General features: G+C 38.9%; 1 protein-coding gene, 1 long non-coding RNA gene and 1 pseudogene across 2 annotated transcripts; 2 read left to right on the forward strand and 1 right to left on the reverse strand.

Annotated features, from left to right (window-relative positions):
* The first annotated feature begins 2,773 nt into the window (after positions 1–2,773).
* LOC131789863 (uncharacterized) lies at positions 2,774–5,902 on the forward strand. Its single transcript, XR_009340640.2, has 4 exons — positions 2,774–2,897; positions 3,869–4,002; positions 4,953–5,207; positions 5,786–5,902. It is a non-coding gene; the product is annotated as an uncharacterized lncRNA (long non-coding RNA).
* A 1,304-nt stretch (positions 5,903–7,206) lies between these two features.
* LOC131789853 (octopamine receptor beta-2R-like) lies at positions 7,207–8,502 on the reverse strand (annotated as a pseudogene).
* A 1,524-nt stretch (positions 8,503–10,026) lies between these two features.
* On the forward strand, positions 10,027–15,239 carry LOC131789841 (von Willebrand factor A domain-containing protein 7-like). Its single transcript, XM_059107014.2, has 5 exons — positions 10,027–10,987; positions 11,896–12,165; positions 12,944–13,249; positions 13,953–14,207; positions 14,553–15,239. Exons 1-5 carry the CDS (start codon positions 10,138–10,140, stop codon positions 15,122–15,124), a joined length of 2,253 nt encoding a protein of 750 aa, XP_058962997.1. The 5' UTR covers positions 10,027–10,137; the 3' UTR covers positions 15,125–15,239.
* The last annotated feature ends 3,342 nt before the right edge of the window (positions 15,240–18,581 follow it).

The following is an 18,581-nucleotide window of genomic DNA, read 5'->3' on the forward strand; positions in this document are numbered from 1 at the left end:
TCAGCTCGTTGCTTTATTTACATTTTTACAGGCCAATTTTCCGCTGAAAATGCCTGGAATGTTGAGCTTTCCTTAGAAAACAAAGCGGAAAAAAATAGCGCCAGTGTAGAATTAATAAAAGGATTCTTAAGAGATCATTCCCGTCTGGGACCGATCCTTCTCGACTCTAAAGCTAAAAACGTCTTAATTTGATTTTTTAATCCCCTTGTCCTCTGTTCTGAAAAAATTTTCATCGTAGAACTAATAGTCTTACAGTTTTTTTTTCCATTGGCGGAACTTCTGTCGAAATCTTGCCTAATGAAAGGGAACCGTCTTTGTAATTTAGAGAAAGTCCTGAGGTCAGACCGCATTACGTTAAAATTCAAGCAAACTAAAAATAGGAACAAACAAACAACTAAGTACAATGAAAGAAAAGTGAAGTTCTTATGGCCAAAAGTGCTAAAGCCTGAACATTTCCGCTTTATTAGTCTTTACAAATCTTAAGTATTTACTAAAAACAAATTGACTGGAACTCTGTCGTTATTGAATACAAGACTGAAAACATATGTTGACAAACTGCAAGCTTCCTTTACCTTCAACCGTCATCGGTTTCGAAGGTCAGAAGAGACCTCTGACTATTGGCCTTTTTTGTGTGCAATGATCATAGTCGATTCGTGAAAGGACCTCAGTGACTATGGATATTTTTTAAATTCCTGCGTGTGTTGTGGCGCGACAGTGTGTCAATAGTTTCGAACCGCAAAGGAAAAGATCACAATGTTTCAATTACAAATATGTTATCGCAGACGGGCGTGGAGCCTGTGTGAAGTGTCCGATAAAGACTGTAGCCCTTGTTTTTACCCTACACGTTAGAGGGGTTACAGGTGATGGAATTCCAATTGAAAACACGGCATGGCTTGTTACCTGATTCAATTTTGTTCAATTGACAAAATAAGACATCTGTCCTATACACGAACACTATTACAAAGACGACACGAATCCTAAAAGGCCTTTCAAATTAATTAATCCGAATTCCCGACTATCCCCTGCTGCTCAGAGATCCTTAGATTGAATGCCACACCTTGGCCAGCGATTTCATACCACAGATTGAAGTGTTCTATTTGGAATAATGTTTATCGTTAATAACAAAAAAAAAACAAAAACAAAAACAAAAAAAAAGGGAAAAAACAAAAAGAAAAGAAAATGAAAGGCAAGTCATGTGTGCATGCGTACAGTTGGGTTATTGTGTTGTTTGGCCGAGTCCCAGGTTCAATTTTAAGGCATTTCTACATGTATATTGTCAAAGCGACTTTAAAGTTTCAAACCGCGGTTGGCTATAATTTCATAATGCTTTGTAATAGGATAATAGTAATAAGACACGCTAAGAATGCTGTCCTTCCTCTCTTCGAAATTTCACTTGGTAGGGTTCGCCAGGAAATTCCCCTTTCTTAGAATTAAACTTCTAGTGTTTATGGCTTCACTTTATAACACAAAAATCAGGGGGTGATTGATTGGTGAGAGGTATAATGGTTGTTATAAAGGAAACAAAATATAACATCGCTAATCGCCATATGGTGTGCTTTAGTTTCGTGAATTTAATCAATGTTTTGCCTTTCAAATCACTCAAAACGAAATCATAAGACCTTGATAGATTTTTTTAATCTTATTGAAACGTCATTTTACAAGATGAAACGAAGACAGTGAGAATTGGAAGAAATAAGAAAAATTAGAAAACTTGATGGAAAGTTAAGCCTATCCGTAAGGTAGGATTTAATAAGAGTCCCACCAAATGATATTCACAGGGTAAAATTATGACACAGGGAAACATTTGTGATTTTATGGCCAAGTTAACTGCTATTTACAGTTTTAATTTTAGTTAAAACGGTGTGCTGAGCTATTGCAATAAACAGAACATGATAAGATTCTTGGTCTGAACGACTTCCTTACTTGATATTAGGAAAAGAAAGTTTGAAATTAATCATATATCATTTCGACAGCGCCACGCATTTTAGATGAAAATCTATAAAGAAATTAAAAACGGGTTGTTAGGAGCATCATGCATTCCACTTACATTTACAGGCAACTTTTTCTCCTCTCTGAAAAAAAAGCCATAAAAATATTTGTGTTTCCATAGAGTGATCAGTTAATTTGATCAAAATGTAGCAGGTTAGTATAGCCGTAAGTCATTGACAAGTTCTCTGTGAAAAAAAATCAACCTTGCATGAGTAACCAACACTGGCAATAAATATTCTCTTTAAATATGTTCTGTAATCTATTTATAAGATTATTTTGGGATAAAGGTGGGAAGAAGAGCTATATGATAGAAAGGAAAGGCCTTTATTTACCGAATCAGGTTTTAATACTTGACCCGATAAATATTGTTTTCATTGTTAATTTTGTGTGTGGCAAATATTGATGTTGCCCAAGTTTATAGCACTCATAAAGCACCGGATGGCTCCACTTGGGTCTCTCGAAGAAAGTACCAATACTATTTTCCTGCCTTTGTTTAAAATTGACGTAAGCTGTAAAAAAAGCACTTACAATGTGCCTTTTGGCTGGATTTTTATCCCGAAAAATAATTTAAAACAATATATTTTGATGGCTAATGGATAAAATCGACCGAACCATGTAATTATGTGAAGCATCTAAGCGCATAAGCTTATTGTTATCATTTTATGACAAAACTTTAGTTAATTCTTTGACATCAGGAAACCTGTAAGTCATAGAGGATATCCGCTTATCTTAGAAGTGTCCGTAAAACGTCCTTAAAAGTTAATTACATACACAGTCTCTGATCCTTCAGTGACGCTCATTTATCTTTGAGAAACAGACTGATTTAAAAGGAGTTTAAGGTTTTGAAGAGTATTTTTCAACTCGAGTAACTCCCGTTAGGCGAACTTCGAAAGGCAACACTCTCTGCGGTAAGGGGTGATATTAACTGAGGTACAAATAGTGGGTCTCTCTTCATTTTTAGTGTTTTTGTTTTTGTTACTGCTTTTCATTACGTTGTTGTTGTTGGTGTTTTCACTTTACTTTCGATTTTGCTAAAATTTGTCTCCTTTTTTTTCGATTTAAACCTGGCTCAACTCAACTAGGTGTGTTTGAACATTGAGATGTTTGAGTAGATTTACCGATTTACGCAGGCTCTCGGTCAATGCGCTTATGAAAACTGCGTAATCCGTAGGGGTGTTTTAATTATTAATACATCTCCTCAAATAGGGGCCCCCTAGAGATTTGATATGCTTTAGCTTTGCATTAACTTTGCCGATACAAGTATACGAATAACATTATTTTACAATTTTTTTGCCATTGGTTGATCTAAATCAGCACACGGCCTAATGGTATGTGAATATGCAGCTGATCTTCACTCCAATTCCTTCCCCTACGCCTGCATACAAAAGTGCTAGTGGACCAACGATTTGATCGACACCGTGGTCTGTAAACTTATAAAACCATTTGAGATGTCACAGTTTTGTATCCGAACATTGATTCGCTGGATTATGAAATATTGATATGTGATTCTTGATTCTGTCTTTTGATCTGTTTTCTCTGTCTGGGAGTTACTTGTCTTACCATATGCATTGTAAATAAGACCAAATACATCAATGATTGAAAAAAGCACCAATTGATACACCACTGATACTGTTGCCAGGCAAGCAGCTCGTTTACTTATGAGCCCTTTATATGTATTCATTTCCTTACAATTAGGTTAGGGTGTAGTTGGTGAAGGGTACTTTATTTTTCTCCCATATGTGTGCGACATGTCTTTATCATAGCTAGGGAGAGTGTCACCCATCAGTTATTACTTACTCACCTTTAGCCTCGAGTAGAGAATTGTCTCGTCCATGAATCGCTCAATTTGAAATTTTCTTTTTTTTTCTTTCTTTGTCAGATAAAGATCATATATAAAAAATGATCATGGCAAGGCGAGAGTTCGCGTTTCTTCTTTTGTCCCTGATAGTTCTTTCTATCTGTGAGTTACCCAAACATCCACGCATTTTAAGGAAGAAAGCAGTTGACTTACAGGTATTGTGATTGCAATCTTGAAGGCGTTGTTACTTAGTGCATAAAGAGGTTTCGGCGACTTTTTCGTCTGTTTTGTTTGTGTTTGGTTTCTGGTATCAACATTTCCTCTGCACGATTGTCCTTCTCCATTATTTGATCGTCGTCAATGATCAGCGAAAACCTCTAATGCACGTCCTTGTAACAGTACTGTATCTCCGTATGATTGTAAATGGTTGATCCAGTAAATTATTTATAATTCAAATATATATGGATCACAAATAAAGATGATCGCATACAAAAAGATGACTTTGTTAAAAGGGAAGTTTCTCAGCGTGCAAGGCGAATATTATTTCATACTGACGAGTGCAAGAGATATCTCACAGAACGCAAATATGTGCGATAAAAAGGGAGGTCAGTTTCGTAAGAAACTGTGGTGCTGAGTCGGCGGGAGAGTATAACAAGGTAATTTGGTTTTATCAACTGAGTTGATAACGTAAATTAGCCACCGTAAAGGGTTTCAAAGCTAAGGTTTCGAGCGTTAGCCCTTGGTCAGAGCGACTGATGAAGGGCTAACGCTCGAAACGTCAGCTTTGAAACTCTTTACGGTGGCCAATTTATGTTATCAACTCAATTTATGATGCCAAATACGTGCGATATATTAGCAAAATCCTTTTTTACCTGTTTTCTTTGATGTTCATTTTTTCAAATATGCAGCTCACGTTGTTCATGACCAAACTACATACAGTCGGGACGGGAAATTGGCCAATTTTCTTAAGGTTCTAGTGCTCAAAAAACATCAGGCACAAGAAATTACCATGGGCTCGAGTACTTGCATTTTTTGTTTATTCCTTGTTTATTTTCGTTTTTGTTTTTCATTTTTTAATGATTGGTTTTCGAGCGTGTTTATCTTGTGTTTTTGCAATGCTTTGCTGTTTTTTTAATTCATTCGTCGAAGTATCTATTATGCCTAGAATGTCAGGACGGAGATGACATCGGTCAAAAAGTTTCAAGATGCAATTCCAAGTACGCCACTTGTCTCCAAACTCGAAACACGCTCGACAGAGGCATCTTCTACCGATAAAGGACGATTTATGGGTGGACACAAACGATCAGGTCGTCGATGTCTTTCTGGGCACGTTTATTTGTGTTTTCCAACTAAAAAAACGGGCAGAAGGCGAGAGTTTGTTTCGCACTAGATGCCTGATCCCACAGACGTTCATTCACAGGTATGCCCTATAGAGAGAACCAAGACAATTTAATGCCTATTTAATATCTTCTCCATGCATTCCTTATTTCAAAGAGTACCCTCTTAAGACTCGAGATGTAACACAGCCTTTGAGATGTAATGTTACATTTACCTGAAGTGATACTTCAATATTTGAGTAACCCAATAGACGGCTTATGATTTGTCACGTGGGTCAAATTTGCAACACAGGATCGGTCATATTGACTGAGTCCTCGTACTAGTTCTTCAAGCTTGATGCTCTCTTGAGAGATGATATGTTTACTGCAGTGGTCGCATTGAAGATTGGTGTTGAGAAATATATTGGGATGGCGGGAGAAGACGAGACAAGTTTGTAAACCATTCCTCTTCGGCTCGTGATCATGACTTACAAACGTTTCTCGTGTAGTCTCAACGTCCCGCGTGGGTTGTTACGTCGGTGAACCGATGGAAAGTGCGCTCTGTTGTTTAAACGGTGGAGGAAGAATTTCGGACTTTTCATCTTGTGATTCAATATGTGGGTAATAATGTAATAGTACTTGAGAACGCTTCCGTAAATTGAATCCTTTTTGTTTCTAACAGATTTGCACTTGAAGGAAGTACCTAACTTTCAAACAGCAGAGCCAGTACAGTAACTAAACAAGAGGCTTTGATTGTATTTATCACTGTAAACAGACAGGTTAATAAAGAAAGAAAAAGAACGTTCTCTCTGAGTGCTAATCTGTCCTTGGATTCGGTGATGAATAAAAAAACATCAACACCACACACGAAATAACAAGTATTTTATACTTCTTTTTCACGGTTCTTGTAACTGGGAATAAAGATCTCTTCCAGAAGACCATGACACTCTGCTAAACTGAACTGTTGTAACTTTAATTTCATCACAACTCTGAATCACATGTCTCGCGTCGAAACTTCCATAAAATTAGGACTTACATGTAAGACAATCGCGTGGTACGACCAAAAAAAGCATGCAATAAGTAAAAAAAAAAAAGGAAAATTAGCTTCTTTACGCCGAGGTTTGACCTTATTCGGAACGGTAAAGATACAAAGCTCGCTTGTGACACGTGACTCCTGTTCTGAAAGAAATTTGTGCCTAATGGGCGGGAACGCTTGGAGGGGTTAGTGAATTGTGACTGAAAAGAAGACATTAGTAGGGAGGGATGGGAGGATTCCTCATTTGTCCCTCACGCCGCACCGGCATCGATAGATGACCAGCTAGATGTTTACCTCGAATATAACTATCATTTTTATCCTTGCTTTTTCCCTTTTGTTACCATGGAAATCCCTGTTAAAATATTACCACTGAGAACATCCTACTTCAAATTCGCTCTGACGAAGGGCTAACACTCGAAATGTCAGTTGATAAAACCAAATTACCTTGTTATACTCTCCCACCGACGCAGCACCACAGTTTCTGAAGAAACTTTCCTGCCCCCCCCTCCCCCACCTACTTCAGTGTGCATTGACTCCAATTAGTTATCATGATTTTCCACCGCCGACCGTCTGTCTCTACATAGTCAAATTATATATTATTATATTTTAACTCAGGCATTTTAACCATTCAACAAGAGGCTACACGCAGCCTATTTTCTGGCCGATTTGCGGTTCAAAGAGAACGAAATGAAGGCCTTGCGGTTCTTAGCAAAATTGCTGTCGAGTGCTTTTCACTGTTTACTTAATATGGAGATTTATGGAGATTAAGAATTTGGAACAAGTCGATGCCATGACAAATTGGAAATACTAAAATTGCTAAATGAAATGCAGGGACCAACGCAAAGTCAACAGAAAAGGAATAAGTCACTTTGTGTCTTAGATTGAGTGACGGAGAAATCCGGAATGATGGTAACCATTCAACTCCGCAGAATATTAAACGCATACCTCGAGCGTTTATAAAACCAGACCTGAATAGAATCCTCCGTTTATCAAATTTCCGGTCGCAAAATTCATCAAATTTTAACGCTGCGAATCAAATCTTTTTCTGCCTACAGAAGCACAAATTCTCCTATTTTCATTCACATTTAACAAGTTAATCTTACTATCACAAATTTCAAATTAATGTTGGAGTATCCACCTGCTTGAGTAAATTGTCAGTTCCTTTCTTCTCAAGTAGTTACGTAAATACAAAGGCTACTTTGTTGACTCAAAAACAAGCTATATTGACATTATGCTGAAAACACTGCGATTACGCAAGTCTTTTACCAAATATGCTTTCTCTCTGCACGATCATGACCACATTTCCATGTTACAAATGTTAAAAACTAAAATTGGAAAAGTCTTGCATGAAAAATAAAAAGCATAATGTTACAATTTCAGGAAAAAAAACTATCAACTTAAAATATAATAGTTCCATGTTTTTAATATTAAATTTCGTTTGCGTTTGCCGTTCTATATAAATGCAAAATATCAAAAATTATTAATAAAGTGCATTTGTCTTTTGAGCTCCTTCCTAATATCTCGTTTGAAGATGGCGTATGATAGCGGGTTAACGGCTGAGTTCACAACTAAGATAGGTAATTTATAACCGGTGTCTTCACATGAGTTGTGACTGTTTAAGATTAAAACGAAACTGCATCGCGCAAATATAATGTAACACAACAGGAACAAAGCTACAACGACCGCCATCATTTTAACTGTCGACTTCCCTTGAGTCTTGATGAAAACTTCATGATTAAAATGCAATTGTTTAGCCAAGATTCGAGCGGCTTGCTTGTGTTTGCAAACGATTCGAAACATAGATACAAAGCAGAAGATTAAAATAAGGCATAAAGGTATTTCAAAACACGCATAAAACCAGCCGCTGATCTTATAAAGCAGAGAGTTATTTAGACTAAAGCGAAGGGATGCGACAAGTGTTATCACCGTAGATGGTATTCCCCAGGCTAAAGCGATCATTTGAATAACTCGACGGCGTTTCATGAAAAGCAGATACTTCAAAGGTTTCGTAACAGCGATGTACCGATCCAACATTAAGCAACATAAGTTTGTACCAGATGCATACTGGAAAACCACCCTTATAAACATCACTGCAAAATAACCGATGGAGGTTTTAGGCAGTGCGTTTCTCCCGCTGGCCAGTGTATAGAAGAACTGCAAGGGAATGGCAGTTAACCCAACAAAGAAATCAGCAATTGCCAGGGAAACGATAAAAGCGTTGGTTTCGGTGCGAAGCTGTCGACGTCTGCACACCAAAAGGATCACTAATCCATTCCCTGTCAGAGTCAAGACGGACAAGACCCATCCGAAAATCCAAAACCACACATTTTCCATTTTTTAACTGAGGTATCGAAGTCTTGCATCGGTGGATATAGCATAAACACGCATTTATATTTTTTGCTAATTTCTTGTTGTCATTCTGATCACAAGAGAGTTATGTCCAACTTGGAGAAACCAAAAAAGACTGAATGTTTGAATTTTCTTAATTAAATGCTTACGTGATCTCAATAAACTCTCGTGTATTATTGTTATGCAAAACAGCCTCTACAAAAAGTTGTCGACTCTAAAATTACTCACTATTTATTTGAAAGGGTTACTTGAGTTGAATGTACTGAATTGGTATGGTACTGAAATCTTAATCTGTGGAGAGAATCTCAATTTCACACTGCTAATCGAGGGAATATATTCTACGCTAGCACCTGTAGCTTTTAATTTTATCAATATTGCGTCAAAGGAAAGAAAAAAAACCCGATAGTAAACGGCATCAGGGAGACATGGGTCGGGTCCCCTGATTACGCGCGACCCAAGGCCCTCTCGTTTTTTCACTCTACCGATACACTGGAACAGGCTAGGTCTGCGGAGTAGTACCATCTCGTATTTCTCATCAACCTTTTTTTGTCGTGCCATGACAAAGTCGTGCCAGAAAAATTCATGCCGGAAAATTAATGTCGCGTGAGAAAATTAAAGTCCTGACAGAATGTTAACTCGTGCCTGAAAGTTAAAGTTGTGCCGGAATGTTGGAGTCGTGCCGGAAAGTTGAGGTCGTGCCGGAAAGTTGAAGTCGTGCCGGGAAGTTGAAGTCGTGCCGGGAAGTTGAAGTCGTGCCGGGAAGTTGAAGTCGTGCCGGGAAGTTGAAGTCGTGCTGGAAAGTTGAAGTCGTGCCAGGAAGTTGAAGTCGTGCCGGGAAGTTGAAGTCTTCCTGGAAAGTTAAAGTTGAACCGGAATGTTAAAGTAGTGCCGGAATATTAAAGTTTTGTCGGAATGTTAAATTTGTACCGGAAAGTCGAAGTCGTGCCGGGAAATTGAAGTCGTACTGGAAAGTTAAAGTTGAACCGGAATATTAATGTAGTGCTGGAATGTTAAAGTTGTGTCGGAATGTTAAATTTGTACCGGAAAGTCGAAGTCGTGCAGGAATTAAAGTCGTGCCGGAATGTTAAAGTTGTTCTGGATAACTGAAGTCGAGCCGGGAAAAAACTGAGGTGGTGAAAAATAAAGTTGAAGTGGTGAAAAAAAAAAAAGTTTATGAGAAATAGGAGATGACAAAAACTGGGCTCCGTGTAGGTCACAGAGCGGAACAACATTCCTTCCCTTGAAGGAATGTTGTTCCTTCTGTTGAGGAGGAATGCTGTTTCTTTAGTTGGAATGTTGTTCCTTTAGTTGAACTGTTGTAGTTTATTCCAAAAATACCTGATCAGTAGAACGTTTATGCCTCCTTCGCACTCACAGTTGCGTGACATCGTAAAAAGGGGCTGTAGACTCATAACTAATCGAAATGACAACGTGACAACCAAGTGGGTTGAATTGCGAGACTACTTCCGTTTCCGCTTTTCATGATCAGTTGCTACGTTCTACTACGTTTCCCCCGCCCCCCCCCCCCCCCCCCGCCACCCTTTGTTACAACCTTGTGACTTTTGTGCACTGATTTAAGTTAAAGGTACTATTGTCTCCGCGCACTGCTTAGACGATTCAAGACTGCGAGGGCGGCACTCTTCCTCATCATGAAGAAACAAACCATGATGATTTTAGCGGCAGCTATTTTGCTTTTGTCGATGGCCGTAAAAAAGTCAAGCGAGAATCTTCTTCCATCACTTCAGTTCACACGCGACACATTAATGAGTTTCTCAATGGGCTCAGAGCGTGAGGTAGAAATTCTCACACCGAACAAGACAACGAGACTAATTCCTAATTCTGGCAACACTGGTTTAAAGATTTTGAAAATGGTTAAAGGGGTCCGACCAGTTAAAGGAGCGAAGAAGGTACTCAAGGGAATTTTTGTATCTGCAACGAGTCATGGCATGATTATACCAGCGACTCCAAAACCAGTTACGCAAACGGTGATCACATATCAGAAAAAACGAAAGACGTACAGACCTCGCGCCTCTCCATCAAACAAGTTTCTTGAAGCTATCAACGACATCGAACGCGCTGTGGCTAATGCGAGGGCTTCAGGAGTCCGCCACAACGGTGATACGTTGCCGAAATTAAAAAGACTTATTGTAAGGGCGATTAGGAGCAAAAGTTTCAAGTATGCGCGCGAGGTTCTTGGACATATCATGTTTATTTTAAGCACGAAATCATCACCACCAAGACGCACAAAGCGGGCTTCTCAAAACAGTGCAAATAAAGGTAAAGAATTTCTTCAGGGACTTCGCACTCAGCTTGGAAGCTCGACGTTTGATAGCTTCATGGCTGTTCAAGGAGATGTATCTCTCATGTTTGTCATCGATAACACAGGAAGTATGGGCGAAGAAATTCAAGCTACAAAGAATATCGCTATTGATATCATCAATTACCCACGTCAAGCCCCTGTTGAGTACATTCTGTCACCATTCAATGACCCTTACCCAGGTAAGTAAGGCTATCACGCACTGTCACGCAATCTGTGTTAAGTATACTGCCTTTTACATAGGAACGTCTAATTTGGGGGCTGAGGCTGAACTTTCTATATATTTTTTTGCGGTTTGAGCCTAGAAACGGTCCTTACATGTTCTTAAAGTTGTGAGGTTTAATATTTTAATAAATCAATTCGTACGTGACCGAACAAACTCCAGACCACATTTTTAATGTGAAAAAAGGCCCCTGGATATTCGAGTTAATAGTCCTCTTAGACCACAGTTTTACATTTCTTTTACCTTTATCTGAACATTCCACCCCCCCAAAAAAGCAAGATTAAAACGTTCTTAACTGACTCCCAGCTTGATTATATTGTCATTATGTTCTTAAAACTTGAGAACAGATGCAAATACAGATGACATTTCTCTCAGTCGGGTATAAAATTTCTTCGCTATTATTGCCAGTGTCTCTAATAAGCGTCCCGAAAAAGATGCCGCTCTGCTTCACACAACTGACAAGAGTATTTCTTTTGATTTTATTTAATAAGACAGTCAATTAGTCCTTTTCTGGCCCGCAGTAAGGGCTTCTTGTTATGTGCCAGCGCGAGTGAGCAGCTCTGACTCCTCGCAATTGTCCTCCGAGCCATTGTATTTGGTTTAGGGCCAGTAGGTGGGAACATACGTACTTTTCCTTCCCCTTCCCTTACCCGTTCCTTTCCTCTCGTCCATTGACAGCCCCCTTGGTAGAATATTTTTCACTCCCAGCCTTCCCCTGCTTAAAAAAATTCAAGATGGCGGTTGGACCCTTCACGCGGAGTCATGTTTTAAACTTCGAGTGTTCGCCAGCAATAAAAACACTCCTGCACCACAGGCTAGTCTTTTTCACAACTCAATTAGCGTAATGCAATTTCATTTTCTTTGCAGATGTATCACCAGTGGTTATAATGGACGAAATTGACGCTGGCGAGTTTGTGAAAGCTATAAACAATCTCAGAGCAAATGGGGGAGGTGACTGTCCCGAGTATACCTTTACAGGCATGCTGGAGGCGCTCTATCAAGACCCGCAGTGGGGCTCCCCTATGTACGTGTTTACTGATGCTGGCCCGAAAGATGCCACAGATTTAAACATCGAGGAGGTGAAGCTCTTGGTTAGCGCCGAAGAATATGGCGTGACAATCAATTTTTTTACAACCGGTGAGTGCAATGATATTCTAAGCTATTGTTTGGTCTCGTCACGCAATATGCTCTTTGCTTCTAAGATAGAGTGTCACGGAACAAATAAGTTGTTGTGTGTGGGCTGGCGTAACAACTATGGTTTTATGTAGTTGCATTTTTGCCTGATAAGATCTTTTTCGACAGTCGGGCGTTATCTTTGTTCTTAATCTTTAATATCATTACTGTTCTTACTTTCATTATTATCATAACTGTTGTTTGTTGTTTAAACAATGTTTATTTTTGTCGCGATTATCAAGGTGCTTCTCTTGTTTTATAGCCGTTTCAATTATTTTTGCTGTTTTTTTCACTTTTCTCAGCGCGAAAGATGTCAATCAGTGTTAATAGACGTTGTACAAAATAAGAACGAACTCGTTGCCCTCTGTTGAGATCAACTACACGCGGATCTACGTAAGCTTCGGCTTGAAGATCACTCATCAAGCCACCCATAGATGATATTTTTTTTCTTAATTTTGAAAACAACGAAAGGCTTGGGGGCAGGGAATGGTGGAAGGGTGCGGGGAGGAGATAAGGAGAGGGTAGAGATCCGGCTATCCGCCTCGATACCCGAGGATTAGCCAGGAAAGCGCGTGTCATATTTCTTGCCTATTTCTTGCCTACCTACTCTCCATTAGGATGTAGCGGCAAGGAAAACGATGCGTACGTTATGAGACAATGGTCATCTCGACAGTATTACAGCTAATGTAATATGATTAAGCGTACACTAATTTTTCTAAATAAACGATGTCGGTCTTTTCAGGGTACTGCACTTCCCAGGGATACTCACATCAAGACCCGAGGAATCTCCATCCAGCTTTTAGGGAACTAGCAGAATTGACTTCCGGCCAGGCGATTTTGTTGAAAGACCAGTGGGAATTAGAAGAACTGAACGATTTGACCGGGGGAGTACTTGAAGGAACTAATGTTATCAGTGTTGGCTCGAATATGTCGGGAAGAAAGAAACGGAACACTGACGGAGCAGTAAGCAACCGATATAGCATTCCAGTGGATGAGTCTATCGAGAAAATGACCATATCAGTGACTACCACAAAGAGAGATACAAAAGGTGGGAATACCTGCCACCAGATAATCGGATCAATGTCAGTATCTGAACAGCTGCGCATCTACCCCTCCCCTGACCCAGCATTAACCCTAACTTATCATCAGTTGACTGTTTTGGGGTTAGGTGAGGGGTAGGTGCGCAGCTGCCCAGATACTAATATTTAACCGGGTACTCTAACAACAAGAAGTAGGCTTTGAGAATGATAGGGGGAAACATTTGTCCAGTTTGTCTTTAGTAAGATCGATTTTACCGTGAACTTTCCAATACGCTTAGGAAAAGTAGTATATACTCTCAAGTAATGTTCTGAAACACAACCTTGCTTGAACGATCACAACGCAAGTGCTCTGGTAGAGACTTTTTCGGGGGAGGAGTACAGGTCTTCTTATTAGAGACGAGACTTTAGCCTCTTATCTCCCATGAGTGACCGAGACAGAATTTCTCCTAACTATCTCAATACAATATCAAGCAGACAAGTAACGAGAATAAAGAAAAACATCAACTAGGGGATAATCAGTTGATCCAATACCAAATTCTCTTAACTATCATCATAAGAATTGTATGACAGACAGTAAGGAGAATTACTAAAGAGATCTGAGGAGTGAAATTAACGGATATAGGGATATTACCGGGTTTCCGGCAGTTGACACTATATAGTTAGTGAAACCATCAGTGTAACGATCGTTCTCTTATATCTCTCCTCGGAAAGGTCAAGGAATCACTTTAACAGATCCCGACAATATCATTATCACATCTGGAAAACGCAGCCTGTCCCAGATCTCCGTTTACCAGATTGACAACCCCAAAAAGGGAGAATGGACACTAACTGTGTCTGGCAGCAATGGAGGTCACCAATTTTACGTCAAATCGACCAGTGAGACAAACGTCGACTTCGAACATTACTTCATCATTCCATTAAGCCGCAGGCGCCATCAGGAAGTACCTATTTCAAATCCAATAATTGGTGAGTTCGCGTTGTCAATTCCACTCTTTGAAGACACTACCGGTCATTAGTTATTTCCCGGGGGGGGGGGGAAGGGGGTGTGATTTTTGTGGGGATCACATGGTTTTCAGGGGATCGGTCGTCGCCAACACAGTATAAAGGAGGGACAATAGAAAATTGACTGCCAATTAACTGCCCATAAGGGGAGGGGGGGGGCTTGTAAGAATGTTATAGAGCCTTAGGGGGATCAAGTAGATTTTACCGTGACACAATCAAAATCCTCCTACTTCGTCCTTCAGACATGTACAATGATTTTGTTTGTTTATCTATTTATTATTTTTTTGTCGTGTTTTTTTTCCTTCTTAGGTAAACGGAACAAGGTGGTTATAACCGTCGCTGGTTCTGAGAAAGTCATTCCAAGCTCCTTGCGTTTGGACCTTATTACCCCTGAAGGAACAAAGATCAGCGACGTCACACTACAGACAGCTGACAGGGTCCATTTCACCTCAAGTTTCACGCCTCGTGTAAGTCAGCCGTTCAAATTCAAGCTCAGAGGTACCACTCGTGGCGGGAACGCGTTTGAGAGGATTTCACACCAGACGATCAAACCCACGACTGTCGTGCTAAGGGGAAAGTATGCCAGCAATGATTACACCCTCCCTCTAGGAAAAGTCACCTTTGTTCATTTTCAACTGTGTAATTTTGGTGAAAGTGAACATTTTGACGTGACAGTCGTGAAAGACAAGATGGGGTACATGCTCTCTCAGAGTGTCAGGTCAAGGCGGGTAATAAAGGGCCGTTGCACTACACTTTCCGTTCGCGCCAAAGCCACACGTTCTACAGATGTGGACAAAACAGATACCGTGTTTTTAATCGCGAAGGGTCGAAAATCTAAAGTTGTAGCTTCACAAGCGGTGCGTCTGTTCGTTGTTTCTTAAGTTCATCGGAGTCGGGCTTTAGTTTTTTCAGCGCATGAATGAGATAGCAAATGTAAACAGAGAAAACAAACTAGAATAGAGGGATTATGAATAAATAAGTAAGAAAGTTTGGTTATCTGTGTGATTTTCTATCTGCGTTTCTTCATCTCGGATTATCAATTTTCAGTACTACGCTTGTAACTATTATATTTTAATCAAAAATCAAATAATTTTTTCCTCATTACGATTTATGTTACCGTAAGAATGTTTTTCACTGGCCGAGTGGGTTGGTGATTGAAAAAAACATAGGACAAACATACACGAAAGCGGAAAACGAAACCAAACTGCCTTTCTCGAGTTCCCCACCCTCTTTCACCCTGAAAAAAGATCAACTGGAATCGTCGTATTGGTCAAAGACCTAAAGGCTGTCTTGCTGACCGGTTGTCCAGGAAAAAGGCATTTATGATTCAATCCAATTCTTCCTTCTAATGTAGAAATTACTGAGATCCATCCACCTAAGAGCACTAAGACCGTGCTCTCCGAGTTCTTTACTTTTGCACATATGTTTTTTTTGTTGTTTCTTAAAAGCAAATTGAAATCAACAAAATTCTGCATAGCACGTGGAATCTCATATTCTGCCCATTAATTAGCCTTTTTGTTTGGCGGCGTCTTTGCACGTTGTCGGCTTAAAGATAGCAAGGACCTTAAGCAAATCACGACGGCGACGGAAACGAGGACATAGAAAAACAAAAGATCTTATTGGCAGAACAATAGCTCAGCACGTGCGTTTTAAAACTTTGTACATTTCTCAGCCGTCCCAGGCAAAACAACAACGTGAAGTCACCACAAATTGCGTCGTCTACAGACCGAAACAGCGAAGGCAAATTATTTTAATTTCCATTTGGAACTCAACACTTCTTTTATACGCTATGCTGAAGTTGAGGTGTGGCGCCGTATGAGACGGTAAACACATGTAGCCATTTTCGAAATTCTAATTAAAGGCAGAAATTCATTTTTTAATCGATGCCGTCCCGACTGCTTAAGGTCCCTGCTATCTTGTACAGAGCTCGCACACCGACAACGAAAGGTAAATTTTTTTTTTGGACATATACCAACTTTCTATCATTGGTGGAAGCAAAGAAAGGCTGCAGACCTATTCAAATACTGACTCACCTTACGAAGCCCGATACGACGTTGTTATCCTGTACAACGGTACTTTGGTCATACTAGAAAATGCCACGCTAAGTTCTCCGCCCAGGTCAGTGACTCCCACGATCTCATAAGTAATTTTCCTTATTGTCTGACATGTAGTTCTTGTGATGTTAGTTTGGATAATTTTGTATGGGATCAACTAAAAATCCCCTAGTAATATTTTTTTTACTCTCATCACTTGTCTGCTTGTATTGATATTGTAAAGAAAAATTATGTCTTGGGAAAGCCATACCAAGAGGTATGGAAGAGGTATTCGGTTTGGCTGAGGGCGCTGGTCCTTGGGAGGGTAGAGTTGAGTTTCTTTGTTGCGTATGCTGCTGTTTATGATTCCTATCTTTGATGATCAAATTATCCCTTGACAACTTTTTTTTTGAATACTACAGAAAATTAAGAAGAGATTTCTTTTATGGGTTGATTAGATTTGATTATCATTGCCTACACATTCAGAATTAGAGAGCTCAAAGTTTACCCAGCCCTATTTTAAGTTTTAAAATACTGAAGACTTTATGCCGCTAAATGTTTAAACACTTACATTGTGGTTATTTCCTTGTGTTTAGTCCGTCGGGACGTCTGATGGTTTTTGTTCCCTTAGATGCCCAGACTGTCAAAAAGGGTATATTTTTTATACCATAAGCTGAACTTTCTTTAACATGATTAACTCTGATTATTTCATTGAACAGGACTGGGATAACCAACACTGTAATGTAATAACATCCGGGAAAATGTATTAAGATTTGCTACCAAAAGTTTTCAATGCCAAGGTTCTTTTGGTTATTTTTCACATTCTCGTAGTTAGTTTTGTTAAACCTTTTTTTTATGTTATTTTATGTTATTTGTTTATTTTTTGTTTATTTTTTGTTTATTTTTTGTTTATTTTTTGTTTATTTTTTGTTTATTTTTTGTTTATTTTTTGTTTATTTTTTGTTTATTTTTTGTTTATTTTTTGTTTATTTTTTGTTTATTTTTTGTTTATTTTTTGTTTATTTTTTGTTTATTTTTTGTTTTTTTTTTGTTTTTTTTCCTTTAGCACTTATTTGTTTCGTATCTTTAGATATCATTTGACTATTTAGTTATGTAATTATGAAGATATCTGTTTATTTGTATCTTTATACTGATAAATTATATTTGCGCATTTGAATATATATACATAGAATTTGCGCCTTAGAAGTCAATAAATTATTATTGAATTATCATTAAAGGAATATTTTGTGATTAATTTACATGTCTTTACGATATCGTAGCAGACCAGTCCAACAAACGATGGAAAAATTGAAAGACGGATGAGATGAATGGTATCCAAAATGAAACTCCTTACGATGGAAATTCCTTTTCCATTCTTCTAAGAATTTCACTTTCAGGGAAGTGCTACGCTGCACATCAAATAGTCGATGCATTTACACCTCTATGGCAAAATTTTGTCCAAAGAAGCACGTTGGAAAGCCAATAGCCAATAGTCCTCATCAATTTGTGTAAGTCATTTACTATTCTATGATTTGTTGAAGAAAGTTTGAATTGGTAAACGATAATTCCACGAACTAAATCCACTTAGTAGCTGGAGTGAACTTGCATATTTCCTTGAAAACGTTCCTTTGAGCCTAAGGTACGTGTATAGGAAGTTTTGATTTCTTAACATGTTAATGTCCGCTTTCTTAGGACAAGAAATCGAACGCAAAAAAGCTTTTTTGCCTAATTATGTAACGAACTTGATTTATAACATGCTAAAATTATATTCTGTTAAAGCATTCAAGTATATTTTTGTGGCTGTTGGGTGTTATGTTACCTTTACAAGGGGTATTTCCACGATAGTGCTAACATCATTTACTCTATCCTCTACATATGAACAACTGGTGATTCCTGGTTATCTGGACAACGCCGTAAGTACTACTACTTAAAAAAAAAGGGTAAGTTTCATAATTGTACTTCTTTTGAAAAGTTATACCTTCAATTTCTTAGAATTCTTTAGCGACACACTGGGAATAGACATGTCTCCTTTGAAACAACAACTAGCCTGTTCCAGGCCTTTAGTCAGTAAAACGGAGCGGGATGATAAACAGTAGCGGAAGTGTGGAAAAAAAGAGAGAAGGTCTGGGTCGGGTCTTATAATGCCCGACTCAACCCCCTCACCACCCCCCCCCCCCCCCCCACAAAAAAATGATGTGTACTGCTTCTGGGCAGTGATGAAAGAAAAAGATACAAATGAAGATGGTAAATTTTAAGCCTCTATGATGCTGTCAGGGAACAAACTAGTTACAAACAACAATTCCAC

Source organism: Pocillopora verrucosa, chromosome 11 (assembly GCF_036669915.1).
Source record: "Pocillopora verrucosa isolate sample1 chromosome 11, ASM3666991v2, whole genome shotgun sequence".
Classification (NCBI taxonomy): domain Eukaryota; kingdom Metazoa; phylum Cnidaria; class Anthozoa; order Scleractinia; family Pocilloporidae; genus Pocillopora; species Pocillopora verrucosa.